Source organism: Protopterus annectens, chromosome 8.part0 (assembly GCF_019279795.1).
Source record: "Protopterus annectens isolate FY-2018-M chromosome 8.part0, PAN1.0, whole genome shotgun sequence".
NCBI lineage: Eukaryota > Metazoa > Chordata > Ceratodontiformes > Protopteridae > Protopterus > Protopterus annectens.
In genome coordinates this window covers 1,921,662,305-1,921,689,748 of record NC_056741.1, presented here as the reverse complement: position 1 = coordinate 1,921,689,748, position 27,444 = coordinate 1,921,662,305, and the positions used below count along the sequence as shown (strand labels likewise).

The 27,444-nt window shown below is 46.0% G+C and overlaps 1 protein-coding gene across 3 annotated transcripts in view; it reads right to left on the bottom strand.

The window, feature by feature from the left end:
• Positions 1-27,444, bottom strand: part of E2F4 (E2F transcription factor 4) — a 503,847-nt gene that overhangs the window by 294,221 nt on the left and 182,182 nt on the right. For all 3 annotated transcript variants that reach the window (XM_044081422.1, XM_044081423.1, XM_044081424.1), the window contains exon 4: positions 17,640-17,683. In XM_044081422.1, the coding sequence (XP_043937357.1) occupies positions 17,640-17,683 (44 nt within the window). The remainder of the gene's footprint in view (positions 1-17,639; positions 17,684-27,444) is intronic.

Genomic DNA, 27,444 nt, shown 5'->3' with positions numbered 1-27,444 from the left:
TCAGATGCAGAGTCAGAAGACAAAACTACTGGAGACCGATCTCATTTGGAAGGGTAGCTTCACTTCCCTGATCAGCATAAGTCTGCCAACATTTCATTTGACACTGAGGCAAGTAAGCAGGTGCCTGAGATTGGGTCATCTGTTTCTTGGGTGTGGTTAGTACCCTGGGCCTTAGAAAATTGGTAATTTCTACATGAAAGAAGTTAGTCTGTGTCAGTGCCTGCTCAGCAGCTCCAGACCCATCCAAGGAAAAGACAACTGCAGGATTCATAGGTGAAGAAGAGTATTGCGGCATACGCCTGCAAATCCAGAGAAGCAGGCATCAGGAAACAGCCTCACTGATGAGAACTGAGGCAGCTTACACATCATCAGTAGGTTTGGACCTGTGCGGTCTTTTTTCATATCTGCTGGTCAGTCTGACATAGTTATGACGTTACAGCAGGGGACGTCGTGGTCTGGGCCTAAGCAAGGAATAAAAGTCTGTGTGGTATTGGCTTTCCACAGGCGAGACAATTTTGACTTTCTGACATGGTTAGTGCAAGAAAAAAGGATCCCCAACAGGGTACTTGGCTTTAGAAGACTTCAGCTTCAATTGGGAAGACTAAACTCAGGAGAGGCCGACTGGCACTGAACTGCTTCTGCGGGCTCAGTGGCAAAAGGCTGATTTAATGGGGTGGCTGCCTTACTTTATACTACTGGCGACCTGACATCGGTCCTGAAGCAACAGCAACACAGAAATAGCCTGTGGTATTTGGTCAGCCGAGGCTACCCTGGCAGGGATAACCCAAATGCAATGACTGCAACAGTGAAACACGAAACCTTCCTTGCAGTGAGGTGATTTCTGAAGCTAGCTGGGGAAGAGAGGTAGGAAGCTCTGTTTCTGGGTATAGGAAGGCCATTTGGGATGCTGTGTCCAGCAGTGCTCCCAAGAAAATGATCTTCCTGGAGGGTGTTTTGCTTTGATTTCTTTCGTTGATGGTGTACCCTAGGGAGGTTGGTGTTTTTGACAGAGGAGGTCCTTGAGCTTTTCTTTGCACTCTGTCGAATGAGGCAGTCTGTATTTCTCTTCTGCCTGCAGGCTAGGGCTAACAGCATTTGGTGAATTCCGAAGCAGTAGATAAGCCAAAGGGTGGCGGAGAACTGAAAAAGTGTTTAGAGCCTGCTCAAGCAAAGAATTTTTGAGGCTTCACTTATGGGGATGTGGCGGTAGGCATCTTGCCAGGCACTTTTGTTAGCATTTGCATTTGACCACCAGGAAGGTGTTCAGACTGGAGAGTATCAGGATGAAGTGCCCTCTTTCTGGGAACAAGGAAAAATCTGGAACAAAAGCCTTTGCCTGTTTGATCTGAGGGAACCGGTTCTACTGCCCCTTGAGAAATGAGAGTTTGGACTTGTTTCAATGCTTCTGCCCACTGATTCAGAGGAAAGTCTGGGTAACCTCAGAGTTGGGTGTTCACCGAAGGAGAATTTGTATCCCTGAGAAATGATCTTTAAAGACTTACTGGTCCTTTGTTACAGAGAAAAATTTTCTTTGCAGAGGGAGAGCCTTCCTCCTAGTTTTGGTGGGTGAAGAGGGCAGAGAGAGTCATTGGGAGTTTTGCCATGGGGATGGTTTAGAACTCCGCCTTGAAGTGGTCCACTGTTTGGTTCTCTGCTGTCCCTGGGATGGGAGTCTGATCTGTCCTGCAAGGCTTACTGCTGGAAAGGACCAGTGTTTTGAGGAAAATTCGAACCCAGAGGTTGTACCTGAAGGAAATCTTTACAGTTTGCATAGATTTTGCTTTGTCTTCCATCTTTTCAAGCACCTCTTCTGCGTTGACTCCAAACAAGTGGTCCATCCAAGGGTGCATCAAGTAGGATAGGACATGATCAGAGAGGCTGTTCCTTCAACCATACACGTCTCCTAATGACAGATCCTGACACTATTGCCCTGCAGGGCATCATATCCACAGTGTAAGGAGTGCTTAGCCATTTAAGTAGAGTGCAGTAAATCGCACAGCCAGGAAAGGTTGAAATCTTTTGTTTTAACAGTTCCAAAATGTGTTGACATTTTAGCATATGGAACTAGTGCTCTGATAGGGTAAAGTATACATCTCTGCAACCTTGGCTATCTGTCCAGAGCTCTGGAGTCCTTCTCAGAGGGAGAAGGATATTTTTGCAGAACTAGCCTTTGCTCCCTGTGTAATGACATCCGGGTCTGCACCAGGATTTCTAAACAGTTATTTGTGAGAATCTGGTACTCTTTTCTGGGAGCAGGTGGTGCCAGGAGAAGCTGGATTCACTGAAGACATCATCCACCACATCAAGAATTGATGGGATGGCCAAGGGTCTGCTCTGGGGCAAGTCTAGAAACTCCTGGTCATTTCTTAGATTGAGGGTAGTCCTTTCCCAGTGGTTCCCTGAGGGTGTAGAGGGTTTCCCATGGAAAGATCTTCGTGGGAGGCAGAGGATCCTCAAATAGCCAGAGGTGGTTGTTCCTCTTCAAAATCTGAGTAATCAGACTGTTCAGAATCCTGTTCTGTCAGCTGCAAAGCTATGGAGAGGATCATAATGGAACTAAATAAAGACATAGGGGACCGTCAAGGGCAGATCATGCCTCTTGAACTTGGTCAACTTTTTGAAACAGTCACCAAGGCCATTGATGAAGGTAAGGCAGTTCACACAGCCTACCTTGACCTGGATCATAGAAATGTAAACCCATATGTCACAAGACTCAAGCACAGAACCCCCATGTCATCTACTTTCAGAAGTGCAGGCAAAATCCATCAGACACAGATATCCTTCAGAGGTCTCATAGAAACAGATAACTGGTGCCAGAGCCGGCCTTAAGCTAAACGCCAAAAATGTATAGTCATATCGGCAACTCCAAGTTACCACATAGGTCACAGAAGAGGTCATCAGGGACCTGGGGACCCAAGTTGACAATAACCTTTCTTTTGACACTCACATTGACCTTCTACATTGCCCACCTGATTGGTATTCACATCCAGATCAAGGGAGGTCATTGTTCCTGTACTAATGCCCATTGAATGTATCTTACCGACACCTGCAGGAAAGACCCCAAAAGTTCCTCACCAAAAGGATAAAGGCTCAAAAATATGCTATGCTGCCCGACTGAAGAAAAGTACAGTTTTGTACCTATAAATGTAGATGTTATGCATCTGCAGTCCTAACAAATGGGTTGCTAAATTTGGATAAATGCAAATAATTCCAAACAGTAGAGAGCAAAAAATATATATACATATACAAATACACCATAATAGATTCCCCAGCTAGCTGACTGCAGATGCATACCTATCAGATCCTTGTAAAACAGCAGTTGCAAAACCTGCTCGGGATCTGGAGTATAGGCCAGACCTCCAGAGCATTTCGTCTGAGAATATGTGAACATTTGAGTGACATTAAGAACAAACGTTTGACCAATGCATTGTATAAACATTGTGTACAACATGCAGCAGCCTCCTTTAAGTTTGTTATTATTGATTGTATCAAGGGTACTTGCAAAGATAAACACCACTGGCATGAAATCCTTTGTTTTAAGGAGAAAAAATGGATTGTGAAACTAGGAGCTCTATTTTCACCTGGGCTTAATGACCAATTTTAAATCTTGGATTTTGATTGGTTCTTATGTGGTTTTCCACTATATATATGCTAACATTCAATTATTCTGATTGTTTGACTTTTTTGATCCTGTTGATGATTCTCACTGATGAAGGCTCTGTGGAGCCGAAACCTGTCTGAATGTGTTACTGATTGTGCTATTTTAGCTACATATATACTTTTGTACCAGAGGGGCTTTGTCCTGCTTTGTGAATAAACTCCAATTGCATTTTTATGCATGTTGGCATTTTCCAACACTTGCTGGCTTTTTCGTTTTTGGGAGCAGGAAAGGACCAGTGCTTGGAGGGGCAATGTCTGCTGAACCTGGGTGGCTGTACTTGTAAGAAATTCTTAACTGTCCGCATAGATTTAGCTTTTTCTTCCATCTTTAAGACCTTCTCTGCCTTGTTGCCAAATAAGTGGTCTTTGTGCAAGGGTGCATCCAACAATTTAGATTTAACATGGTCTGGCAAGGAATGTTCCTTTAGCCATGCATGCCTTCTAAGGACAGAACCGGTGACTGCTGCCCTGCAAGAAGCTTCTAGGGCATCAAAACCACAGTGTAAGGTGTGCTTAGTTACTTAACTTGCAGAATGCATTAAACTTGTAATTCTTTAGATTCTGCACAAGCAGGAAAGGAAGACGCTGTTTGAGGAGTTCCATGGTACGGTGCTGAAAATTTAGCATATGAACTGGCAAATTAGTTCTCTGATAGCAGGCGTAGCAAAGGTGTATATTTTTTTACCCCATCTGTCTAGTGCTCAGGAATCCCTATCTGACGGGGGTAGGATACTTAGCAGAGGTTGCTTTAATTCCTTTAGGCCCCTGAGAAAATTACCTCAGGGTCAGCAGTAGGATTTTTGAAAAGAAATTTGAGAGTCAGGGACACTAATACCAGTCAGGTTTTCTGGGTGCAGGAGGGAGGGTGTCAGGAGTCCAACTGGATTTCAGGAAAACACTGTCCACAACATCCAGGACTGGGGGAATGGCCAGGGGTCTGGTGCTGTGGAAGATCCAAGAACACCCCCCCCCCCGTCGCTTTTTAGACTGCAGTCCTGCCATTTCCATTAGAAATGCTCCCTTAAGGTATGGAGAGCTTCCCCAAAGGAAAAGTCCTCGGGGGGCGCGCTGAAGGAATGGAATCCTCTGCATCAGAATCCTCATAAGCAGAGAGGGGTTGCATCTCTTCATATTCAGATGCAGAGTCAGACTTCTGTTCAGACAAAACTACTGGAGACCGATCTCATTTTCTTTTGGAAGGGGTAAGCTTCGCTTCCCCTGATCAGCATAAGGTCCGCCAACATTTTAAGCATTTGACACTGAGGCAAGTAAGCAGGTGCCTGAGATTGGGTCATCTGTTTCTTGGGTGTGGTTCGTACCCTGGGCCTTAGAAAATTGGTAATTTTCGAAAGAACGGTACACATGAAAGAAGTTAGTCTGTGTTGAGAATTGGTAGTGCGAGCCAGTGCCTGCTCAGCAGCTCCAGACCCATCCAAGGAAAAGACAACTGCAGGATTCATAGGTCGAAGAAGAGTATTGCGGCATACCGGACTCCAAAAGGGTCTTGGTAGCGGCCTGCAAATCCAGAGAAGCAGGCATCAGGGGCTGTGAAACAGCCTCACTGATGAGCGAGAACTGACTTAACGGACACATCATCAGTAGGTTTGGACCTGTGCGGTCTCTTTATCCTTACGTTTTTTCATATCTGCTGGTCAGTCTGACATAGTTATGACGTTAAAGCACAAAAGCGACAGCAGGGGACGTCGTGGTCTGGGCCTAAGCAAGTGACGCAGTAAGAATAAAAGTCTGTGTGGTATTGGCTTTCCACAGGCGAGACAATTTTTGACTTTCTGACATCGGTTAGTGCAAGGAAAAAAAGGATCCCCAACAGGGTACTTGGCTTTAGAAGACTTCAGCTTCAATTCGGAAGACTAAACTCAGGAGAGGCCGACTGGCACTCGTGCGAACTGCTTCTGCTTCGGGCTCAGTGGCAAAAAAGGCTGATTTAATGGGGTCGGCTGCCTTACTTTATACTACTGACGACCTGACATCGGTCCTGAAGCAACAGCAACAGACACAGAAATACTAAGCCTGTGGTATTTCGGGTCAGCCGAGGGCTACCCTGGCAGGGATAACCCAAATGCAATGACTGCAACAGTGAAACACGAAGAACATCTTCCTTGCAGTGAGGTGATTTCTGGAAGCTAGCTGGGCAAGAGAGAGGTAGGAAGCTCTGCTTTTCTGGGTATAGGAAGGCCATTTGGGATGCTGTGTCCAGCAGTGCTCCCAAGAAAATGATCTTCCTGGAGGGTGTTTGCTTTGATTTCTTTCCGTTGATGGTGTACCCTAGGGAGGTTGGAGTGTTTTGACAGAGGAGGTCCTTGAGCTTTTCTTTGCACTCTGTCCGAATGAGGCAGTCGTCCAGATAAGGGTAAATATGTATATTCTTCTTCTGCCTGCAAAAGGCTAGGGCTAAGCATTTGGTGAATACCCTGAAGCAGTAGATAAGCCAAAGGGTAGCGCGGAGAACTGAAAAAGTGTTTAGAGCCTGCTCTGAAGCAAAAGAATTTTCTGCAGGCTTCACTTATGGGGATGTGGCGGTAGGCATCTTTTAGATCCAGGGTAACTAGCCAGGCACTTTTTGTTAGCACAGGTAGGAGCTGCTGCAAAGTTAGCATTTTGCATTTGGGGACCACCAGGAAGGTGTTCAGACTGGAGAGTATCCAGGATGGGGCACCAAGTGCCCTCTTTTCTGGGAACAAGGAAAAATCTGGAACAAAAGCCTTTGCCTGTTTGATCTGAGGGAACCGGTTCTACTGCCCCTTGAGAAATGAGAGTTTGGACTTGTTTCAATGCTTCTGCCCACTGATTCAGAGGAAAGTCTGGGTAACCTCAGAGTTGGGTGTTCACCGAAGGAGAATTTGTATCCCTGAGAAATGATCTTTAAAGACTTACTGGTCCTTTGTTACAGAGAAAAATTTTCTTTGCAGAGGGAGAGCCTTCCTCCTAGTTTTTGGTGGGTGAAGAGGGCAGAGGAGGAGAGAGCGAGTCATTGGGAGTTTTTGCCATACTGGGATGGTTTAGAACTCCCTGCCTTTGGGGCGGAAGTGGTCCACTGTTTGGTTCTCTGCTGTCCCTGGGATGGGAGTCTGATCTGTCCCTGCAAGGCTTACCTTGCTCCTGTCTGCTGGGTGCTGGAAAGGACCAGTGTTTTGAGGGAAAATTCCTGCTGAACCCAAGAGGTTGTACCTGAAGGAAATCTTTTACAGTTTGCATAGATTTTGCTTTGTCTTCCATCTTTTCAAGCACCTCTTCTGCGTTGACTCCAAACAAGTGGTCCTTTATCCAAGGGTGCATCAAGTAGTTTAGATAGGACATGATCAGAGAGAGGCTGTTCCTTCAACCATACACGTCTCCTAATGACAGATCCTGACACTATTGCCCTGCTAGAGGCTTCTAGGGCATCATATCCACAGTGTAAGGAGTGCTTAGCCATTTGACAAGTAGAGTGCAGTAAATCTGCTAACTTTCGAATTGGCACAGCCAGGAAAGGTTGAAATCTTTTGTTTTAACAGTTCCAAAATGTGTTGTTGACATTTTAGCATATGGAACTGACAGTTGAGTGCTCTGATAGGGTAAAGTATACATCTCTGCAACCTTGGCTATCTGTCCAGAGCTCTGGAGTCCTTCTCAGAGGGAGAAGGATATTTTTGCAGAACTAGCCTTTGCTCCCTGTGTAATGACATCCGGGTCTGCACCAGGATTTCTAAACAGTTATTTGTGAGAATCTGGTACTCTTAATACCCGTTGGGTTTTCTGGGAGCAGGTGGGAGGGTGCCAGGAGTGAAGCTGGATTCACTGAAGACATCATCCACCACATCAAGAATTGATGGGATGGCCAAGGGTCTGCTCTGGGGCAAGTCTAGAAACTCCTGGTCATTTCTTAGATTGAGGGTAGTCCTGGGATTCCCAGTGGAATTGTTCCCTGAGGGTGTAGAGGGTTTCCCCAATGGAAAGATCTTCTGGTGGGGAGGCAGAGGGAATGAATTTCTCTGCATCTGTATCCTCAAATAGCCAGAGGTGGTTGTTCCTCTTCAAAATCTGAGTAATCAGACTGTTCAGAATCCTGTTCTGTCAGCTGCAAAGCTATGGAGAGGATCATAATGGAACTCATAAATAAAGACATAGGGGACCTACAGACATTGGATCCTAGCCAATTCGGCTTTGTCAAGGGCAGATCATGCCTCTTGAACTTGGTCAACTTTTTTGAAACAGTCACCAAGGCCATTGATGAAGGTAAGGCAGTTCACACAGCCTACCTTGACCTTGCAAAAGCTTGACACAATACCCCACTCTGGGATCATAGAAAAGCTCACCAGCTTAAATGTAAACCCATATGTCACAAGATGGGTTGCAAACTGGCTCAAGCACAGAACCCACAGGGTTAGAGTTGCTGGTGCCATGTCAGACTCCAAGCCGGTCACAAGCGGTGTCCCACAGGGCTCAGTCCTGGGCCCTCTCTGTCGGCATCTACTTTTCAGAAGTGCAGGCAAACATAGGAGGATTGTGGCTGACAAAGTTTGCAGATGACTGCAAACTGGGCGCCATAGTTGAAAATCCATCAGACACAGATATCCTTCAGAGAGGTCTCATAGAAACAGATAACTGGTGCCAGAGCCATGGCCTTAAGCTAAACGCCAAAAAATGTATAGTCATATCCTTTGGTAAAAACAAGGCAACTCCAAGTTACCACATAGGTGGCAATCCAATTAAGCACAGAAGAGGTCATCAGGGACCTGGGGACCCAAGTTGACAGTAACCTTTCTTTTGACACTCACATTGCCAAAGTGGTTAGGAGGACCTTCTACATTGCCCACCTGATTATGAAGGTATTCACATCCAGATCAAGGGAGGTCATTGTTCCCCTGTACTAATGCCCCATTCGGAATGTATCTTACCCGACACCTGCAGCAATTGGAAAGACCCCAAAAGTTCCTCACCAAAAGGATAAAGGGGCTCAAAAATATGCCATATGCTGCCCGACTGAAGAAAAGTACAGTTTTGTACCTACCATAAATGTAGATGTCCGATAGGTATGCATCTGCAGTCCTAACAAATGGGTTGTCCTGCCTCAGGCAGCCTTCGATCGGCAGGATTCAAAGTCTGGGTCTGGCCTCGGCTGATGTCGCACTTCACCCGACGTCATAGCTGCTTGGGTATAAAGGCATCAGCCGACGCCATTTTCCTCAGTGTTTCTTGCCCCAGATGCCAGGTGCCCTCTAGGAAGGCTAAATTTGGATAAATGCAAATAATTCCAAACAGTAGAGAGCAAAAAAATATATATACATATATACATACAAACAAATACACCATAATAGATTCCCCCAGCTAGCTAAATGAGGGGTAAGTACCCTAGGAATACCACAGAGGGGAAGGAGGGTGGGTAATCCTGACTGCAGATGCATACCTATCAGACATCTACATTTATGGTAGGTACAAAACTGTACTATGTCCTTCAAGGATGCATCTGCAGTCCTAACAAATGGGTAGAATATCATAGCCAAACTGGGGGAGGAGGCACTAAGATAATGATTGTGTAGTTAAGATCCCTTGTAAAACAGCAGTTGCAAAACCTGCTCGGGATCTGGAGTATAAAGGAAGATTATAATGCTTGGCAAATGTATGCACGGAGCTCCAAGTAGCAGCTTCTAAAATGTCTTTGGTAGCCACTCCTCGTAGGAAAGCTGTAGTGGTGGCTGTAGCTCTTGTGGAGTGAGGCCTGATATTCTCAGGAGTTGTCTTTCCATGAAATGAGTAGCAGAATCGAATGCAATTTCCTATCCATTTTGAGATTGTCTGTTTTGAAATTGCTTTTCCTTGCACTCCTGTTGCATATGGTACCAGAAGCTGGTCAGTTTTTCTGCTGGCCTTGGTTCTGTCCAGATAGTAGCGCAGCTGCCTGTGTACATCCAAGGTGTGTAGTAGTTTTTCCCCCCTGTTCTGTGGGTTGGGGAAGAATGTAGGTAAATGTATAGCTTGGTTCAAAGATACCCTGGCTACCACCTTTGGCATAAAAGTAGGATTGGTTCTCAGAGATACTCTATCCTAGGATTGGTTCTCAGAGATACTCTATCCTGATGGAAGATAAGGAAAAGCTGCACTGCCATTAATGCCTGTAACTCAGATACCCTTCTTGCTGAAGTGATTGCTAGCAGGAAAGCAGTTTTCCAAGATAAGAACTGTAAGTCTGCTGTTGCTGCTGGTTCAAAAGTAGGAAGTGTTAATTTTTCTAGCACAAAATTCAGATCCCATGCAGGTAAAGGTGGTTTCCTTGGAGGCTTTACATTTTTGATCCCTCTCAAAAATTGTTTGAGGAGAGGATGAGAGAAGACAGGGGGATCCCTGTTGTACTCTGCTGAAATTGCTGATGCATGTATCTTAATGGAAGAGTAGGACAGGTCATTATGGAACAGTTCTGCTAAGTATTCCAGGATGTGTGCCAGGTTTGCTAGTGTGGCATTTTCTCCCTTTTCTGCACTCCAAATGAGGAATCTTTTCCATTTGGCTGAGTATGTTTTTCTTGTGGAGGGTCTGCGAGCCTCTAGGATAATGTCCTTGACCCTCTGAGATAAATCAAGCTGGTTTTGTTTTATGCAATTTTCCAAGCAGTTAGCTGCAGTGTTTTTAAGTTTGGATGCAGGGTCTTGTAGTTGCTCTGCGTTAGAAGTAGAGGGCATAGAGGTAGATGCCATGAATGCGTGTTAGAGACATGCTTCTTAGTAGCGGGTACCAATGCTGCCTTGGCCAGTCTGGAGCTATCAGAATTACCTTTGGCTGTTCCTCTCTGATCTCCAGAAGGACTTTGTACATCAAAGGAAGAGGTGGGAAGGCATACACTGTCAGGTCCTTCCAGCTGAAAGAAAGGGAGTCCACCCTCCAGGCAAGTGGGTGGTATACTCTTGAGCAGAATTTCTTCAGTTGGTGGTTGTGTGGGGAGGCAAACAGGTCCTATCTCTGGCATTCCCCATTTCTCTGTTAAGGTTTTGAAGATATCTGGATGCAACATCCATTCGTGAGCATCCGTGGTAGTCCTGCTTAAGCTGTCTGCTAGTGAATTTTCTTTTCCTGGTACAAATTTGGCCTGCAGTTGGATGTTGAGATTCAGGGCCAAGTTCCACAGGTCCATTGCCGTTCGGCATAGAGGGTATGAATGTGTGCCTCCCTGTTTGTTGATGTACCACATGACTGTGGTATTGTCCGTCCTTATCAGCAGGTGTCCTTGCTGGATGAATGGTCTGAATGCCTCTATTGCATGCTTCACTGCCAGCATCTCCTTTAGGTTTATGTGTAGATTCAGCTGGTCTTGTGACCATAGGCCTTGAATGCACTTGTCTTCCATGTGTGCCCCCCAGCCTAGGTCTGAGGCGTCCGTGGTAATGGTCTGCCTTGGATGTGGTTTGTGGAAAGGCAATCCTCTGTTCATCTGACAGGCCTGAGCCCACCACAGGAATTCTTTTTTCAGACATGGAATGATTGGTATCCGGGCTTCTAGACTGTGTCTGTGCTGAGACCATACATTCCTTAGGTACCATTGTAACTTTCTCATATGCAGCCTGGCATGTGGGATCAATATTATGCAGGATGCCATGTAACCCAGGGCCTGCAGGGCTTTCCTTGCAGTAAGCTGAGTTTGTGTTGTTAATGTCATGAAATAGACTGGCAGTTGCTTTTGTTTTTCCTCTGTGAGAAAAGCCATTTGAGTTAGTGTCCAGTTCTGCCCCCAAAAATGTTATCCTTTGAGATGGCACTAGTCTTGACTTTTGTATGTTGACTGTGTATCCCAAGGCTTATAGCAGTTGAATGACCTAGGTCAAATCCTGTATTAATTTTGTCTTGTTGTCCGCTTGTATTAGGCAGTCGTCCAGGTATGGGTAGATTTGAATTCCCTGAAGCCTGCAGTGAGCAATTACTGATGCCAGGCATTTCGTGAATACTCTGGGCGCAGTAGATAATCCAAAGGGCAATGCTGAGAATTGATAATGCTCTGATCCTGCAAGAAATCTGAGGTGTCTTCTGCAATCTGGTCGTATAGGGGCGTGCAGGTATGCCTCCTTGAGATCTAGAGTCACCAGCCAAGACTCCTTGCCCAACATGGGAAGAAGTTGCTGTAGTGTCAGCATTTTGAATTTTGGAACAATGAGGTATGTGTTCAGTGCGGACAAGTCTAGAATAGGCCTCCATTGATTTTCTTTTCTTGGTACAAGGAATAGTCTGGAGTAAAATCCTTGGCCTTGTTCCATAGATGGTACTTTTTCTATTGCTCTCATCTTTAGTAAACTGATGATTTGCTTTAGAGCCTCTGATTTCCGGTTTGGTGGAAGGTTTGGCATTCCTCTCTTTTTTGGTAGAGTGTGGAAGTGAAATCTGTAGCCCTTGTCTATTGTTTGTAAAGTCCATTTGTCTCCTGTAATACAATGCCAATTTCTTGAGAATTAGCTTTCCGCCCAAGGGTGCTTCCAGTTGTTCCCTGGTAGGCGGAATCAGAGCCAAGTCATTGTGTCTGTCCTGTAGAAGTGGTTGCAGTCACAGCTGTGGCGGCACTTCCTTGGCTGGCAGGGTGCCACTGACTACCCCTATAGGCACCCCTAGATTGACCTCTGCCTCTTGGGCGTCTATTTCTGCCTCTCTGTGCTCTGGAGCTGTCTGGAAAGGACCAATTCTTTGAAGGCCAATTTCTGCTAAACCTTGGAGGTTGGACCTGCAAAAAATCCTTGACTGTTTGGACAGATTTTGCTTTTTCTTCCACTTCCTTTAGAACCTCCTGTGCAGGGGAGCCAAACAAACTTCGCTTCTCCATAGGGGCATCCAGGAGTTTAGACTTAACATGGTCTGGTAATGATTGTTCTTTTAACCAGGCATGCCATCGAATTACTGCTCCAGTCATAGCTGATCTAAATGAAGCCTCCAGTGCATCATAGCCATATTTTAAAAAAATTATTACTGACCGCTGAGAATTGTGTACCAAATCCTGAAGGGACTTACGGTCTAAAGGTTCAGGAGAGGCCAGTTTTTTATTCAGTTGATCTAGCAAAAATTCCTGATACTGAATAATGTGAAATTGACAGTTTAAAGCCCTCGCAGAAAGAGTAGCAGATGTATAAACCTTTTTACCCCATCTCTCTAATGCTCTAGATTCCCTTTCAGATGGGAGTGGGTTTTTGGCAGAGGCAGCTGCAACACCCTTAGGGCCCTGAGAGATGGTTTCTGGGTCTGCAGCATGAGCCTTATACAAGTGGTAGTGAGTATCCGAGACCCTGTAGTATCTGTCAGGCTTTGCAGGGGCCGGGGGAAGAGAATCAGGGGTAGTACTTGCATCATTATATGCATCATCAACAACTGAAAGTACAGGTGGAATGGCTAAAGGCCTATGCTGTGGTAAGTGGAAAAAAAAGTCCTTAGCCTTTTCCTCGAATCTGAAAAATCCTGACCCTGCCATTGGAAGTGTTCCCTCATGGAGTGCAGGGTTTCCCCAAAAGAAAATTCTTCTGGAGGAGAGGCAGAAGGAATGGAATCCTCTGCATCAGAGTCCTCATAAGGTGAGTACGGGCCTTCCTGATGGTCTGAATCATCTGAATCATCCGAGGAATAGTCAGAGGACAGAGGTTCAGGGGGTTCAGTCCTAGGCCTCTTATCAGGAGGGGGTTGTGAGGCCCTGTCTGGGTGAGGATGGGATCCTCTGATCAAAGAGATAAGGTCCTCAGCAAGGCTGAGGATCTGTGAACTGGAGGTAGGCCTGTGAGGGGGGGCTTTTGAAGGTAAGGCCTTGGAAAGTTTGGCTGCTTTAGCCCTGGAGAAAGCCTTGATAGACATAGAAGCAGGGGGGTCTAGCTGCCCCACGTGCAGGAGTAGAGATGTCCAACGGAATAGTGTCAGACAACTCTTGTGTGCCTGCTACTTCAGAAGGAATTTCTGTAGCCGACTCAGCCATGGCCTGTGTGGCCTCGGTTATCGGAGGCATGCTTTCAGCCGAAGGGAGAACCGAGATCTCGGTTTCAGCCGAAACAGAGACACTCGCGGTAGGCCTGACCGCGGTTTCAGCCGAAACCACGGGCCGTGAGTGTCGGTCCTTTTCTTTGCATTTTTTAGCTAAATGTGTAGTCGGAGTCTCCGACGGCATTTTATATGCAAAAGTGGAGCCAAACAACTCTTCAGCGAACTCCGACCGACGTCTAAGAGTCCGTCGGTTGAAGGAGGCACAGGCTAAACAAGCTGATACGTCGTGGTCTGGGCCTAAGCAAGGAAGGCAGTAAGAGTGGAAATCCTTATGAGGTATTTGTTTCCCACAAGTTAAACAATTATTTACTTTGTCTGACATCGGCTGAGGCAAGAAAGAGTCCCCAACGGGGTACTTAGCTTTTTAGAAGTCTTCGGTAAGCTGAAATCTCTGGATCTGACCGACCGGCACTTGCGAACAGCTTCTGCTTCAGGCACCGCGCGGCAAGAAAGACTGAGGAAAATGGCGTCGGCTGATGCCTTTATACCCAAGCAGCTATGACGTTGGGTGAAGTGCGACATCAGCCGAGGCCAGACCCAGACTTTGGAATCCGGCCGACCGAAGGGCTGCCTGAGGCAGGACAACCCATTTGTTAGGACTGCAGATGCATCCTTGAAGGACATCTCCAGCTCTATTCAGTCACATACAGTCTGCTCAGAGGTGACCTGTGCCTGACATACAAGGCCATGTCCAACCCAGAATTAATGGACATGCTCCACCTCAAAAAATCCAAATCCACCAGAGCCACAAGAGCAAGAGACTTAAACCTCAACACAGATATAAATAGGACGTGCTGGAGGGACAGATTCATCACCCAGAGACTCCCTATGCTGTGGAACAGAATCCCGGTCCATGTGAGACAGAGCACCTCGCTGGCTCTGTTCAAGAGGAATCTTGACCAGTGGATGGGAGATCGTAGGTTTACCCCGGGGATCATCTCTGTATCACTGCTGGACAGAGGCACGGCAAACTAATGGGTATAGTATTCAACCTAAGGGGTGGTGAAAGCCACACAACTCTGGCTAGGCTTATAGCCTAGTATGAACCTATGAACCTATATCAGGCGAGAGATCTCTTTTCCTTTTAGACGGTTTGGCCCGACTACCCCTGATAAGTGAGATAAGCTCCACCATTTTAAGCATCTGGGCTTGGGATGGTGGAGCAGGAGCAAAATGGTGGCCACAGGTAGTTTTCCTAGGAGTGGCCTTGCTTCTAGGCCTAAGAGAATCCATCGGTCTAAGGGAAGTGGAAGTTGGAGATTTTTTTTTTTGTCTAAATTCGGTAGTGCGAAGAACCTCCTCAGAAGCCGGTGCCTGCGTCGCAGCTCCAGACCCAACAGAGGCAGAGACAACCAAAGGCTCTGAAGACAAAGATTTCTGCGGCATACCTGACTCCAAAAGGGTCTTTGTAGAGGTCTGCGAAGGTACTGAATCTGAGACTACTAAGGCGCCTCACTGAATTCCGGAAAACTGGACTACCTGCTTAGCGGTAGAGTCTGAGGGTTTAGCCTTGTGTGATCTATCTTTACATTTTTTCGGACAGAACGTTGGCTGACTGACACCATTTTGGAATGCAACGACGAAAGACGAAAATACCTGGCTACAAAGAGCTCTACGACGAATGGTTCGCGCGTTAAAGTGGATGCAGAACCAGCAACAGGGGACGTCGTGATCTGGGCCCAAATAAGTTACGCAGTAAGAATAGAAGTCTCTGTGTGGTACTTGCTTTCCACAGGCGAGACAACTTTTTTCAGGCATCTGTTAAGTGCAAGAAGGATCCCATCGGGGTACTTCGCTTTAGATGTTTTCAGCTGTAGGGCAACTCTGGTAACAACCAACCAGCACACTTGCGAACTGCTTCTGCTACGGGCTCCACGGCAAGAAAGACTGATGTAATGATGCAGAAAAACTGACTCTGGTATTCAGCCCAGCCAAGGGCTACCACACCAGGGATAACCCACAGATGACTGCAACAGTGAAACACGAAGAACATGTGCACTTGTGTTTCTATTCATGCCGTGTTTAAAGGGGTTCGAGATTTTCTCTACTGTGTTGGATTATCTTGTTGGCTTTTTGATTCAGGTTTAAGGCTCTCTTGCCTCCATCTGCAATTTCCACTAAGGCCAAGACGGTTCTTTCTTGATTTTATTGAAAATGTCCAATGACCCCAACTGAGGGGTTCAGAGGAAGGTGTAAGCAAGGTCTTCCCAAAGACCTCTATGTTGTGGAGGAGCTCGCAACTTCCTTTCAAACAAGCAGCCTCTTCAGAGCTCAAGTTTTGTTTCCTGGAAGACTAACTCTTGTATGAAGAATCTAGATCATACAAGGGTTGGAGAAGATATAGAAATGATGGAAACAGAAGAAATGGAGTCTAAAACAAAGTTAAGTTTGCCTCCAGAATTTGACAACATGCATGACTTCTGCTTCAACACTGGTTTAAAAACAAAGTATTTTCACACAATCACTACTGAATGTTTTGTCATAAATGTCTAAAAAGGTCATATGGAGGATAGCAACAACATTGTTACTGTGATTTTACTAAGTAAAACTGCAAACATTTTGTTTGGATATACTGGCTTAAGTTTCAGCAAAATAAATTATTCATAATAAAGTTTGAATCAATGATGTCACCCTTAACAGTACTGACATCCCCACGAATAAAGCTTTGTCTTTTTGGAATTCTATTTCTGAAATGAAAGCATTTCATTGTGTACATTTCTTAACAAAACTTACATAAACACTTTCAGGACTGATGGTATTTTCTCATGGCTCTCAAGAAAAGAATTTCCTTAACTTGCTTCTGCTGCATAAAAGTATCAGAGTTAAATTTACATTTACCTACTGAAAAGTAGACCAAAACAGCAATACATTTGAGTGCAACAGTTTGGAAAAAACAAATGTGAGAAGGTTAAATTTAATATAAATGCAGGTCAGCCAACATTCTATGCACTCAAGGAAGCCATCCTGCTTCACATAAAGGGGATAATCAAACTGCTGGAAAAATGCATCAGTGGACTTCTATACTGCTGCAAGTACTCTCCTGAAGATAAGCAATGTCCTCCTTCCAGCTCTAAAGCCAAGGAGCAGAATGTTATAAATTCATGCATTTTAATCTCCCGCGTACAAATCAGAAACTGACGCATCAACTTTCAAATCTCAGTATTACAATCTACTAAAATCAAACTCCGCACACAAGATAATTTAAGTTTCAGGAAATCATGTACTGCATCTAATCTTCCTAATGTGTGATGGAAAGGTGCTCACACACTCACGTTATAAAGGTATAGTAGCATACTGGGAAACATGCATTTTCAGTGGTCGAAAATTCAGAATTTGGACTTAAAGAGTAAAGCAATAAATCATCCTACTTTCCCTAGCCAGCACCCAACACTAAATGAAATACCGTAAATGCCACGCACATTTTTAACTGCTCAATAGCTAAGCAGCACACAACCTAATCACCACATGCCATTTACTGCAGTGAGGGCTAACCCTGCTGTTAGCCAGACTCATTTTTCTAGTGCTCTTAAAAAAATACATTTAAATTTTACAATGTGTGCACCTCAACACACATACTCCCCTACAGTACAAAAAGATAAGGTGGGAGCAAGGTTCAATACTTAAAAATGTAGCTAGACACCTACCACTTGCTATTTGTATGCTCAACAATCATGCCAGGGTATAGATGGTTGCACTACATAATAAATTGTTCAAAGACTTCCTGTGAAAGTTGTGGCGGTGTGTATGTGTGGGGGGCTCTGAAGCTTTCCACAGATTCTAAAAGATTATGAAGTAAAACAATTACAAAAACTGCCTATAAAAACTATGCAACATTCACTTCTAACCTAGAAGCAAGCTAATTCATTTGAATGCAATGCAAACTTCATTATATCAGTGCTCTGTTCAAGTAATCAGAGAGTTCTTTTAGCATTACTGCTTACACATTTACAGCAACAGCAGTATTAGTTTAGCAAATTCACGCTTACCTGTGAAACATCGACATATATCTTCATGCAATACATATGCTAACGTACAAAAGTCAAGGAAACTTTTACAGTACGAGGCAAAAAAAAAAAAACACTTGGGATGCAAATACAATCTAGTATTACCTGGGAAATGCCAATAATATTAATGAAACTTTTGCCACAGAAAAAAAAATTCTAGGAAAATAATGCTAATGACATTAAAGCTGAAAACGTAAAGCCCGCCTCCCACACACACTTTATGCTACTTAACACAGACTCCATCAGTACTCGGATAAGTGCTAACACCTTGTACTGCCAACAATGCCAGAAAAACAAACCCATGCACATCACTTACCACCAAAGGCCCCTTTAGAGGCTACCAATATGAAGAAAAAAATGTCAGTTACAGATAAGGAAGTGACATCTAAAGGAATTAACTGCGTACATTTTCAAAGCTTCAGTATCAAAAGGAGACGTCTCCACAGAAAAAAAAACAAGCAGTTGAAGTACCCTTTACTGGACATTTTGGTTACTACAAATACTTAAAAATGCCACTAATGAGAATATATTGGCTATTAAAATGCAGCTGTTGCTCAAACAAAACATTGCAAATTTAGTCATTTCATTGGGACAAAAAATGGAGAGTTTCACCAAGTTAGATTCACTCGCCAAGATTAGATGACATTACTGTTACATGTTAGGGATCAAGCTCTCCGGTCAGACTACAGTGACCAGTTCAGCAAGAATATGCAGTCCATCATCATAAGCAAAGGAAAAGTCCTTCAACAACAGCAGAAATGCATGTAATATTCATACTGAGCAAAGCCTGTCCAAAACAATGACAGCAGTCACCAAAACATGACATCTTTTTGGCCAGACTCCACCACAGCTAGAATCTGGTCTTATAAAAGCATTTAGCTTCAAACAATGCGTGCACCCTGATGTTCTGTTTAACAACTCAAACTACTGCTTTAAGGATCCCACTTTCATATTGCAAGAGAGACTGGGAGACATTCAAGGTCTAAGACCACCCAATATGTTTTAAGCTTCAGGAAATAAAGGTCTTCTCAGCCCATCCAATATGCTTTAACCTTCAAGAAGTAAAGCACTTTTACAGATTTCAAGTTGCTTAGATGGTGGTGGGGGACAAACTTTACATAGTTGGAAAGAAATGATCTGCAGCAAGGTCTTCTGACCATCAAAAATGAGGGGGAGGCCATAACCTCATTTCAACCCCAAGAACACCAGGACCACCAACTATAAGTGATTAATAGGTGCGACTACAAAAAAAAATAAAATGTCACATACCAAGACCTACAGAAAACATCTGAGCACTGTACAAAACTCACCTGAGCAATGTGTGTTTAGGGAGAAAAGTAAAAACACACCCATTTCAGTGTAGTCTCATCACATATCAGCACATAGCTTCTTTCTATAAAGTACACCTCTCTGTGGTACACATTTCTCTGTTAAGGTTTTGAAGATATCTGGATGCAACATCCATTCGTGAGCATCCGTGGTAGTTCTGCTTAAGGTGTCTGCTAGTGAGTTCTTTTCCTGGTACAAATTTGGCCTGAAGTTGAATGTTGAGATTCAGGGCCACATTCCACAGGTCCATTGCCATCCGGCATAGAGGATATGAGTGTGTACCTCCGTGTTTGTTGATGTACCACATGACTGTGGTATTGTCCGTCCTCATCAGCAGGTGACCTTGTTGAAGGAGTGGTCTGAACGCCTGGATCGCATGTTTCACTGCCAGCATCTCCTTTAGATTTATGTGTAGATTCAGCTGGTCTTGGGTCCATAGGCCTTGTATACACTTGTCCACCATGTGTGCCCCCCAGCCTAGGTCTGAGGCGTCCGTGGTGATGGTCTGGCTTGGATGAGGTTTGTGGAAAGGCAATCCTCTGTTCAACTGACAGGCCTGAGCCCACCACAGGAATTCTTGCTTCAGGCATGGAATTATTGGAATCTGGGCTTCTAGACTGTGCTTGTGTTGAGACCATACATTCCTTAGGTACCATTGCAACTTTCTCATATGCAGCCTGGCATGCGGAATCAATATTATGCAGGATGCCATGTAACCCAGGGCTTGCAGGATTTTCCTTGCAGTAAGCTGAGTTTGTGTTGTTAATGTCATGAAATAGACTGGCAGTTGCTTTTGTTTTTCTTCTGTGAGAAAAGCCATCTGAGTTGATGTATCCAGTTCTGCACCCAAGAATGTTATCCTTTGGGATGGTACTAGTCTTGACTTTTGCATGTTGACTGTGTATCCCAAGGCTTGCAGCAGTTGTATGACATTTTCCAAATCTTGTTAATTTTGCCTTGTTGTCCGCTTGTATTAGGCAGTCGTCCAGGTATGGGTAAATTTGAATTCCCTGAAGCCTGCAATGAGCAATTACTGATGCCAGGCATTTCGTGAATACTCTGGGCGCAGTAGATAAGCCAAAGGGCAATGCTGAGAATTGATAATGCTCTGATCCTGCAAGAAATCTGAGGTGTCTTCTGCAATCTGGTCGTATAGGGACGTGCAGGTATGCCTCCTTGAGATCTAGAGTCACCAGCCAAGACTCCTTGCCCAGCATGGGAAGAAGTTGCTGGAGGGTCAGCATTTTGAATTTTGGAACAATGAGGTATGTGTTCAGTGCGGACAAGTCGAGAATAGGTCTCCATTGATTTTCTTTTCTTGGTACAAGGAAAAGCCTGGAGTAAAATCCTTGGCCTTGTTCCATAGGCGGTACCTTTTCTATAGCTCTCATCCTTAGTAAGTTGTTGATTCGTCTTAGAGCGTCTGTTTTTTGGCTTGGTGGTAGGTTTGGCATTCCTCTCTTTTTTGGTAGAGTGTGGAAGTGAAACCTGTAGCCCTTGTCTATTGTTTGTAAAGTCCATTTGTCTCCTGTAAAGTAATGCCAGTTGTCGGAAAATAAAGCTAGTTTTCCGCCCAAGGGTGCTTCCAGTTGTTCCCTGGTAGGCGGAACCAGAGCCAAGTCATTGAGTCTGCCCTGTGGAAATGGTTGTAGTTGAATCTGTGGCAGTACTTCTCTGGTTGGTAGGTTGCCATTGACGTCCCCTGTAGGCACCCCTAGATTGACCTCTGCCTCTTGGGCATCTATTTCTGCCTCTCTGTGCTCTGGAGTTGTCTGGAAAGGACCAATTCTTCGAAGGCCAATTTCTGCTAAACCTCGGAGGTTGGACCTGTAAGAAATCCTTGACTGTTTGGACAGATTTTGCTTTTTTTTCCACCTTCTTTAGAACCTCCTGTGCAGGTGAGCCAAACAAACTTTGTTTCTCCATAGGAGCATCTAGGAGTTTTGACTTAACATGGTCTGGTAAAGATTGTTCTTTTAACCAGGCATGCCTTCGAATCACTGTTCCAGTCATAGCTGATCTAAAGGAAGCCTCCAGTGCATCATAGCCACATTTTAAGAAATGGTTACTGACCTGCTGAGAGTTATGTACCAAATCCTGAAGGGACTTGCGGTCTATAGGCTCAGGAGAGGACAGTTTTTTTATTTAGCTGGTCTAACAAAAATTCCTGGTACTGAATCATGTGAAATTGACAGTTTAAGGCCCTGGCCGAAAGAGTAGCAGAAGTATAAACCTTTTTACCCCATCTCGCTAATGCTCTAGATTCCCTTTCAGAGGGAAGAGGGTTTTTGGCAGAGGCAGCTGCCACACCTTTAGGGCCCTGTGAAATGGTTTCAGGGTCTGCAACAGGAGCCTTATACAAATGGTAGTGTGTGTCCGGGACCCTGTAATATCTGTCAAGCTTGGCAGGGGCCGGAGGGAGAGAATCAGGGGCAGTACAGGCATCATATGCATCATCAACAACTGTTAGTACTGGAGGAATGGCTAAAGGCCTATGCTGTGGTAAGTGTAAAAAGGTCCTTAGCCTTTTCCTTGAATCTGAAAAATCCTGGCCCTGCCATTGGAAGTGTTCCCTCATAGCATGTAAGGTTTCCCCAAAAGAAAATTCTTCAGGAAGAGAAGCAGAAGGAATGGAGTCTTCTGCATCAGAATCCTCATAAGGAGAATATGGGCCTTCCTGAGGGTCTGAAATATCTGAGTCATCTGAGGAATAGTCTGTAGAGACAGGTTCTGGGGGTTCAGTCTTAGGCCTCTTATCTGGAGGGGGCTGAGAGGCCCTGTCTGGGTGAGGTTGGGATCCCCTGATCAATGAAATGAGATCCTCAGCCAGGCTGAGTATTTGGGAACTAGAGGTAGGCCTATGTGAGGGAGTTTTAGCAGGTAAGGCCTTTGAAGATTTAGCTGCTTTAGCCCTGGAAAAAGCCTTGATATACATAGAAGCAGGGGGTCTAACAGCCCCATGTGCAGGGGTAGATATGTCTAAAGGAATAGTGTCCGACAAATCCTGGGTGCCAGCTGCAGTAGCAGTAAATTCAGTAGCAGATTCAGCCATGCTCTGTGAGGCCTCGGCTATCGGAGGCATGCTTTCGGCCGAAGGAAGGACCGAGGACTCTGTTTCAGCCGAAACAGAGACACTCGCGGTTGGCCTAACCGTGGTTTCAGCCGAAACCGCGGGCCGCGAGTGTCGGTCCTTTTCCTTGCGCTTTTTAGCTAATTGTGTAGTTGGAGTCTCCAACGGCATTTTGTATGCAAAAGTGGGACCAAAAAACTCCTCTGCAAACTCCGACCGACGTCTAAGCGTCGGTCGGTTGAAGGAAGCACAGGCTAGACAAGCTGATACGTCATGGTCTGGGCCTAAGCAAGGAAGGCAGTAAGAGTGGAAATCCTTATGAGGTACTTGTTTCCCACAAGTTAAACAATTATTTACTTTGTCTGACATCGGCTGAGGCAAGAAAGTGTCCCCAACGGGGTACTTAGCTTTTTAGAAGTCTTCGGTAGTAGAAATCTCTGGATCTGACCGACCGGCACTTGCGAACAGCTTCTGCTTCGGGCACCGCGCGGCAAGAAAGACTGGGGAAAATGGCGTCGGCTGATGCCTTTATACCCCAGCAGCTGTGACGTCGGGTGAAGTGCGACATCAGCCAAGGCCAGACCCAGACTTTGGAATCCGGCCGACCGAAGGGCTGCCTGAGGCAGGACAACCCATATGTTAGGACTGCAGATGCATCCTTGAAGGACATCTTGCCCTGTCCCTGGAGGCCAAATCCAATTTGTAATGAGAAACGAAGGTATGAGGAGTGGCCCAAGTGGCTGCTGCACAAATAGTGTCCAAGGGTAGCCTAGCCTGAAAAGCTGTAGATGTGGCTAGACCTCTGGTAGAATGTGCTTTAGGTTTTGAAATCAGTTGTTTGCCCCTAAGCTGATAAATGTCCGAAATAGTGGAAGACAGCCATCTGGATAAGGTCACTTTAGAAACAGGTAGACCTTTCTTATTTTCAGCATAAGAAAGAAAAAGCTGATCAGACTTTCTAAATTGTTTTGTTCTGTCCAAATAATATCTGAGTTGGCGATGAACATCTAAGCAATGCAATCTTTGTTCCGCTCTGTCAGAATGATTGGGGAAAAATACTGGAAGATCAATAGATTGGTTTAAATTTGTTTCAGAAGCAACCTTGGGCAAAAAGGATGGATTGGTTCTTAAGGATACTCTATTCCTTGTGGAAGACCAAGTAAGGGGGACGAACACAGAGAGCATGAAGTTCAGACACTCTCCTAGCCGAGGTAATAGCAACTAGAAAGAGTGTCTTCCAAGAAAGAAATTTTAATGAGCATGTAGCAGCCGGTTCGAAAGGGGTAGTATCAAGGATGCCAGCACTAAATTTAGGTCCCACTGCGGTGGGGGATCCCTAATAGGGGGTTTAAGTAGGAATACCCCTCTGAGAAAAGCTTTACACAGTTTGTGAGACATAACGTTGTGGTCTGCAAATCCGACATGGAAATTCGAGATTGCTGCCAACTGGACTTTAACTGTGGAAGACGAAGAACCGGAGTGAAAAATTTCAGCTAGAAAGTCCAAGACTGACTGAATAGGGGCAGTAAAAGGGTCTATGTTCTTAGACTTTGCCCAAAAGGAGAAACGTTGCCATTTGCTAGAATAAATCCTCCTGGTAGAGGACTTTAAAGAAGCTACTATGATATCTCTAACTGGGTTAGAGATCATAGGAAGCCTGGCTAAGGAAGGAAGTGGAGCAACCAAGCGGTGAGGTTGAGGAAACGAATGGACCGGTGCAGTTGACCCGACTGGTGGGTTAGAAGATCTGGAACTAGGTCCAGATGCCAAGGCTGCACCAAGAGATGGCGATGAAGGAACGGGAAACAAATTTGTCGAGGCCAGTAAGGGGCAATGAGAATCAGCTTGGCTCTCTCAAGATGGTAGCTTTCTGGAGTACTTGGAGGTATTAACGGAAAGGGGGGAAAGGCATAAAGAAGTCTCCGGGGCCAATCCTGGGTTAGAGCGTCTCTGGGGGGATGGCCCGGAAGTGGAAAGAAAGAAGTCTGGGCATTTGCTGTTTTGGGGTGTAGCAAAAAGGTCGCAGCATGGGCGGCCCCACTTCTGAAAAATCTCTTCCACTATAGATTGTTTGAGAGACCACTCGTGAGGCATGAGTATAGCTCTGCTCAATCTGTCCGCTATGATGTTGGTTTTCCCGGGGATATGCGTTGCTATCAGAAACCGATGAGAGGAGATCGCCTATTGCCAAAGTCTGAGAGCTTCTCAACACAAAGGACAGGACTTGGTCCCGCCCTGTTTGTTGATGTACCATACCACGGCCATGTTGTCCGTATGAACTGCAATTGTCAAGGGTTTGCAACGTTAAAAGCACTGCTCTCATCTCTAGGACATTTATGTGCAGGTGGTATTCGAACGGTTGCCACGTGTCGTGGACCATCCTGCCCTGATAATGCCCCCCCACCCAATCAGGGAGGCATCCAACGTGACCGTGGCTACCAGGGCCGAGGGAACAAATGGTCTGCCCTGATGGACTAGGGGGGAAGAAGTCCACCAGGATAGATCGCTCTTGCAGGTCTGTGTCACAAGAATCTTGTGATGCATGGGTAACTGTTGGAAAGACCATTGGGTAAACATCCACTGCAGGAGACACATGTAAAAACGGGCCAGAGGAAGAAGTGTGATGGCAGCTGCCATAAGGTCTAACACTTTCAAGACCAACCTGGCTTGTACCTTTTTGCTGCATAGGATCATCCGGACATGGTTTTGGATATCCAGGATTCTTTGGTTTGTTAGGTTTGCTGACATCCGAGTAGTGTCTAGATCTGCGCCTATAAAGGTAATAGATTGGTAAGGCGATAACGAAGACTTTTCAAAGTTAACCGAAATCCCTAACTGGCTGCAGAGACGTAGTGCGTAATCCCTGGCCTGGAAAAGTTGATGCCTGGTGGTGGCTGAGAGGAGCCAGTCGTCTAGGTACGGAAACACCTGGAATCCCTGACGTCTCAGGTGAGCCGTGACCACTGCCATGCATTTGGTGAACACTCTGGGGGCTGTAGTGAGACCAAAGGGCAGGGCTCTGAACTGAAAATGACTGGTCCCCAGCCGAAAGCGGAGAAACCTTCTGGAGCGTCTGTGGATTTTTATGTGATAGTACGCATCTTGAAGGTCTATAGAGCATATCCAGTTGTTTTTGCCCAGAAAGGGCAAAATCAATTGAAGTGTGACCATCCGAAGTCTTGCCTTTTTGACAGACTTGTTTAGCCTGCTGAGGTCTAATATTGGTCTCCAGTCTCCCGTCTTTTTGGGGACCAAAAAGAACCTTGAGTAAATTCCGGATTCTAAATGATCTGTTGGAACTGGCTGGATGGCCCTTTTCTCTAGAAGCTTTGAAACCTCTAGCTTTGCAATTTCCCTTAGACCGGGTGGAACGTCTGGAAGGGATCCTTTTTGAGGGAAGGGACTTTTCTCGAAAGGTATTTTGTAACCCTCGGATATGATCGACTGTACCCATTTGTCTTGAGAGAGGGAAAGCCAGGCTTCTGGGTACAACGACAATCTTCGCCCGACTGCCTCCAAGGGTGGGCAGTCGGGCAACACCTCAGGGATGCTGGAAGGGCTCGTCAGAGAGAGGCCTCTGCTGCCCTGGTTCTGCGGACCCCCTCTGCCCCTAGGGCGGCGTCTGTTGTTATTACCCCCTCTGCCTCTGGGGGTAAACTGACCACGTGCGTCAGGCGTAACTCCCTGTGATTTTCGGAACCACATTTTCCCTCCCTTCTGACCTTTGGGGTAAGGTCTAGAAGGGGTGGAGAAACGGACTCCTACGGCAGAAAGAGTCTTGCTCGCACCTGGTCAAAGTGTCCTTCACCTGAGGGCCAAACAAAGTCTTCCCATCAAAGGGAGAGTTTGTGAAGGACGCCTTAAAAGGGTCTGCAAAATTACAAAGCCGCATCCAGGACTGACGTCTGAGAGCCACTCCTGTGCCTGTGGCTCTACTCGCCCCATCGGCTGCATAAGAAATGAGCTGCATGGAGGAGTTAGTTATGGAATTTAGGATTCCCAGCTGAGAGGCAATCTTTTCTTGAGCCCCTGCAGCTGACGGATCCTGTACTACTTCACCCAATTCTTTGAGGATATCTCTCTGAAGTCGGGTGAAGTGACATAAATAATTCAGCGAACGCATAGCAAAGGTCGCTGAGGAAAACACCCGCTTACCATACCTGTCCAAGGTCCTAGACTCCTTGTTAGGAGGATGGACTGGTACAGAAGGATCTGCAAGTTCCTTCTTGGTGGCGGCCACCACCACCATGGCATCAACCGGGACACCTTTAGTGAGAAACTGTTTTTCAGTGGGGGCCGTGATAAATTTAGGCGGCCTCCTGGGGACTGGTTCCACTGAATCAGGAGATGCCCACGCCTTTCGAGCCATCAAGTCCATGAGGGGGTCGAAAGGCGGAGACACCCAGGAGGTGGAGGGTCGAGATCCAAAAACCTCCAGGTATACAGATTCATCCTCTGAAGGATTAATGGAGGGCCAGTTCCCCCTCTGTTTTCGGAGTTCAAGGATGTCTGAAAAGGAGACATCCTCAGAGGGGGATCTTGGGGACCCCTCAGACTCATCTAAATCGGTATCTAATGTCGTAGACTCAGGGGAGTCTAAGTGCTTCCTCTTGCAGGTCCTCTTACGTGGGGGTTCCCCTGAAGGATCAGGAGAAACCTCGGAAGAGGAAGTTCTTCCCAATGGGGAAACTTGGGGCGATGGATCTCTGGGTCCGGGAGCAAGAGAGTGGGAAGAGATATCTACAGGCACCGTGGAGGGAGGAGCTAAAGGAACAGACTGCTGACTGAGCTCGGGGGCTAGCACACTCCTCATCACCTCGAAGGCTCCCCTCCCGGGGATGACAGAGAGCTCCCACTCCGAAGAAACAGGGATCCCCGGCCCCACCGAAAGGGAAGGCCCCGAAGCATATGTCGGTGCCGAGCTCACCAAGGCCGAAGCTCTGAGAGGGAGAATGGGGTCGGACAAGGGTCTGATGCCACTCGCCCCCTCGGAACCGACCAGGGAAGCCCGACGATCGGATCCCTCCAAGGAAGGTCTCAAGGAGGAGATAGGAGTCGAAAACGATGGAGCCGAAAGGGGGTGGTATCGGCTCCGAAGCAGCAACAGTCACGGTACCATCAATCTCCGGCTCCGAGCTCTGAAGGAGAGTCGAAGGGCGATCGTCTGCTGAGACGGGCTATGGAGCATCTGGGCCAGTGCCTGTGATTTCAGCAGTCTACTCACCACTCTCTCCAAGTCATGAGAGTCTGGAAGACCTTGAGGATCGGCTCCGATGGCTCCGCTCCAAAAGTAAGGGGGAGGCCGGAGCCGAGTGGATAGACTCCAGCGAAGGAGATCTAGATCTCTTTCTCGACGGAGCCATCGGAGCCGAAGAACTTTCGGTTCCA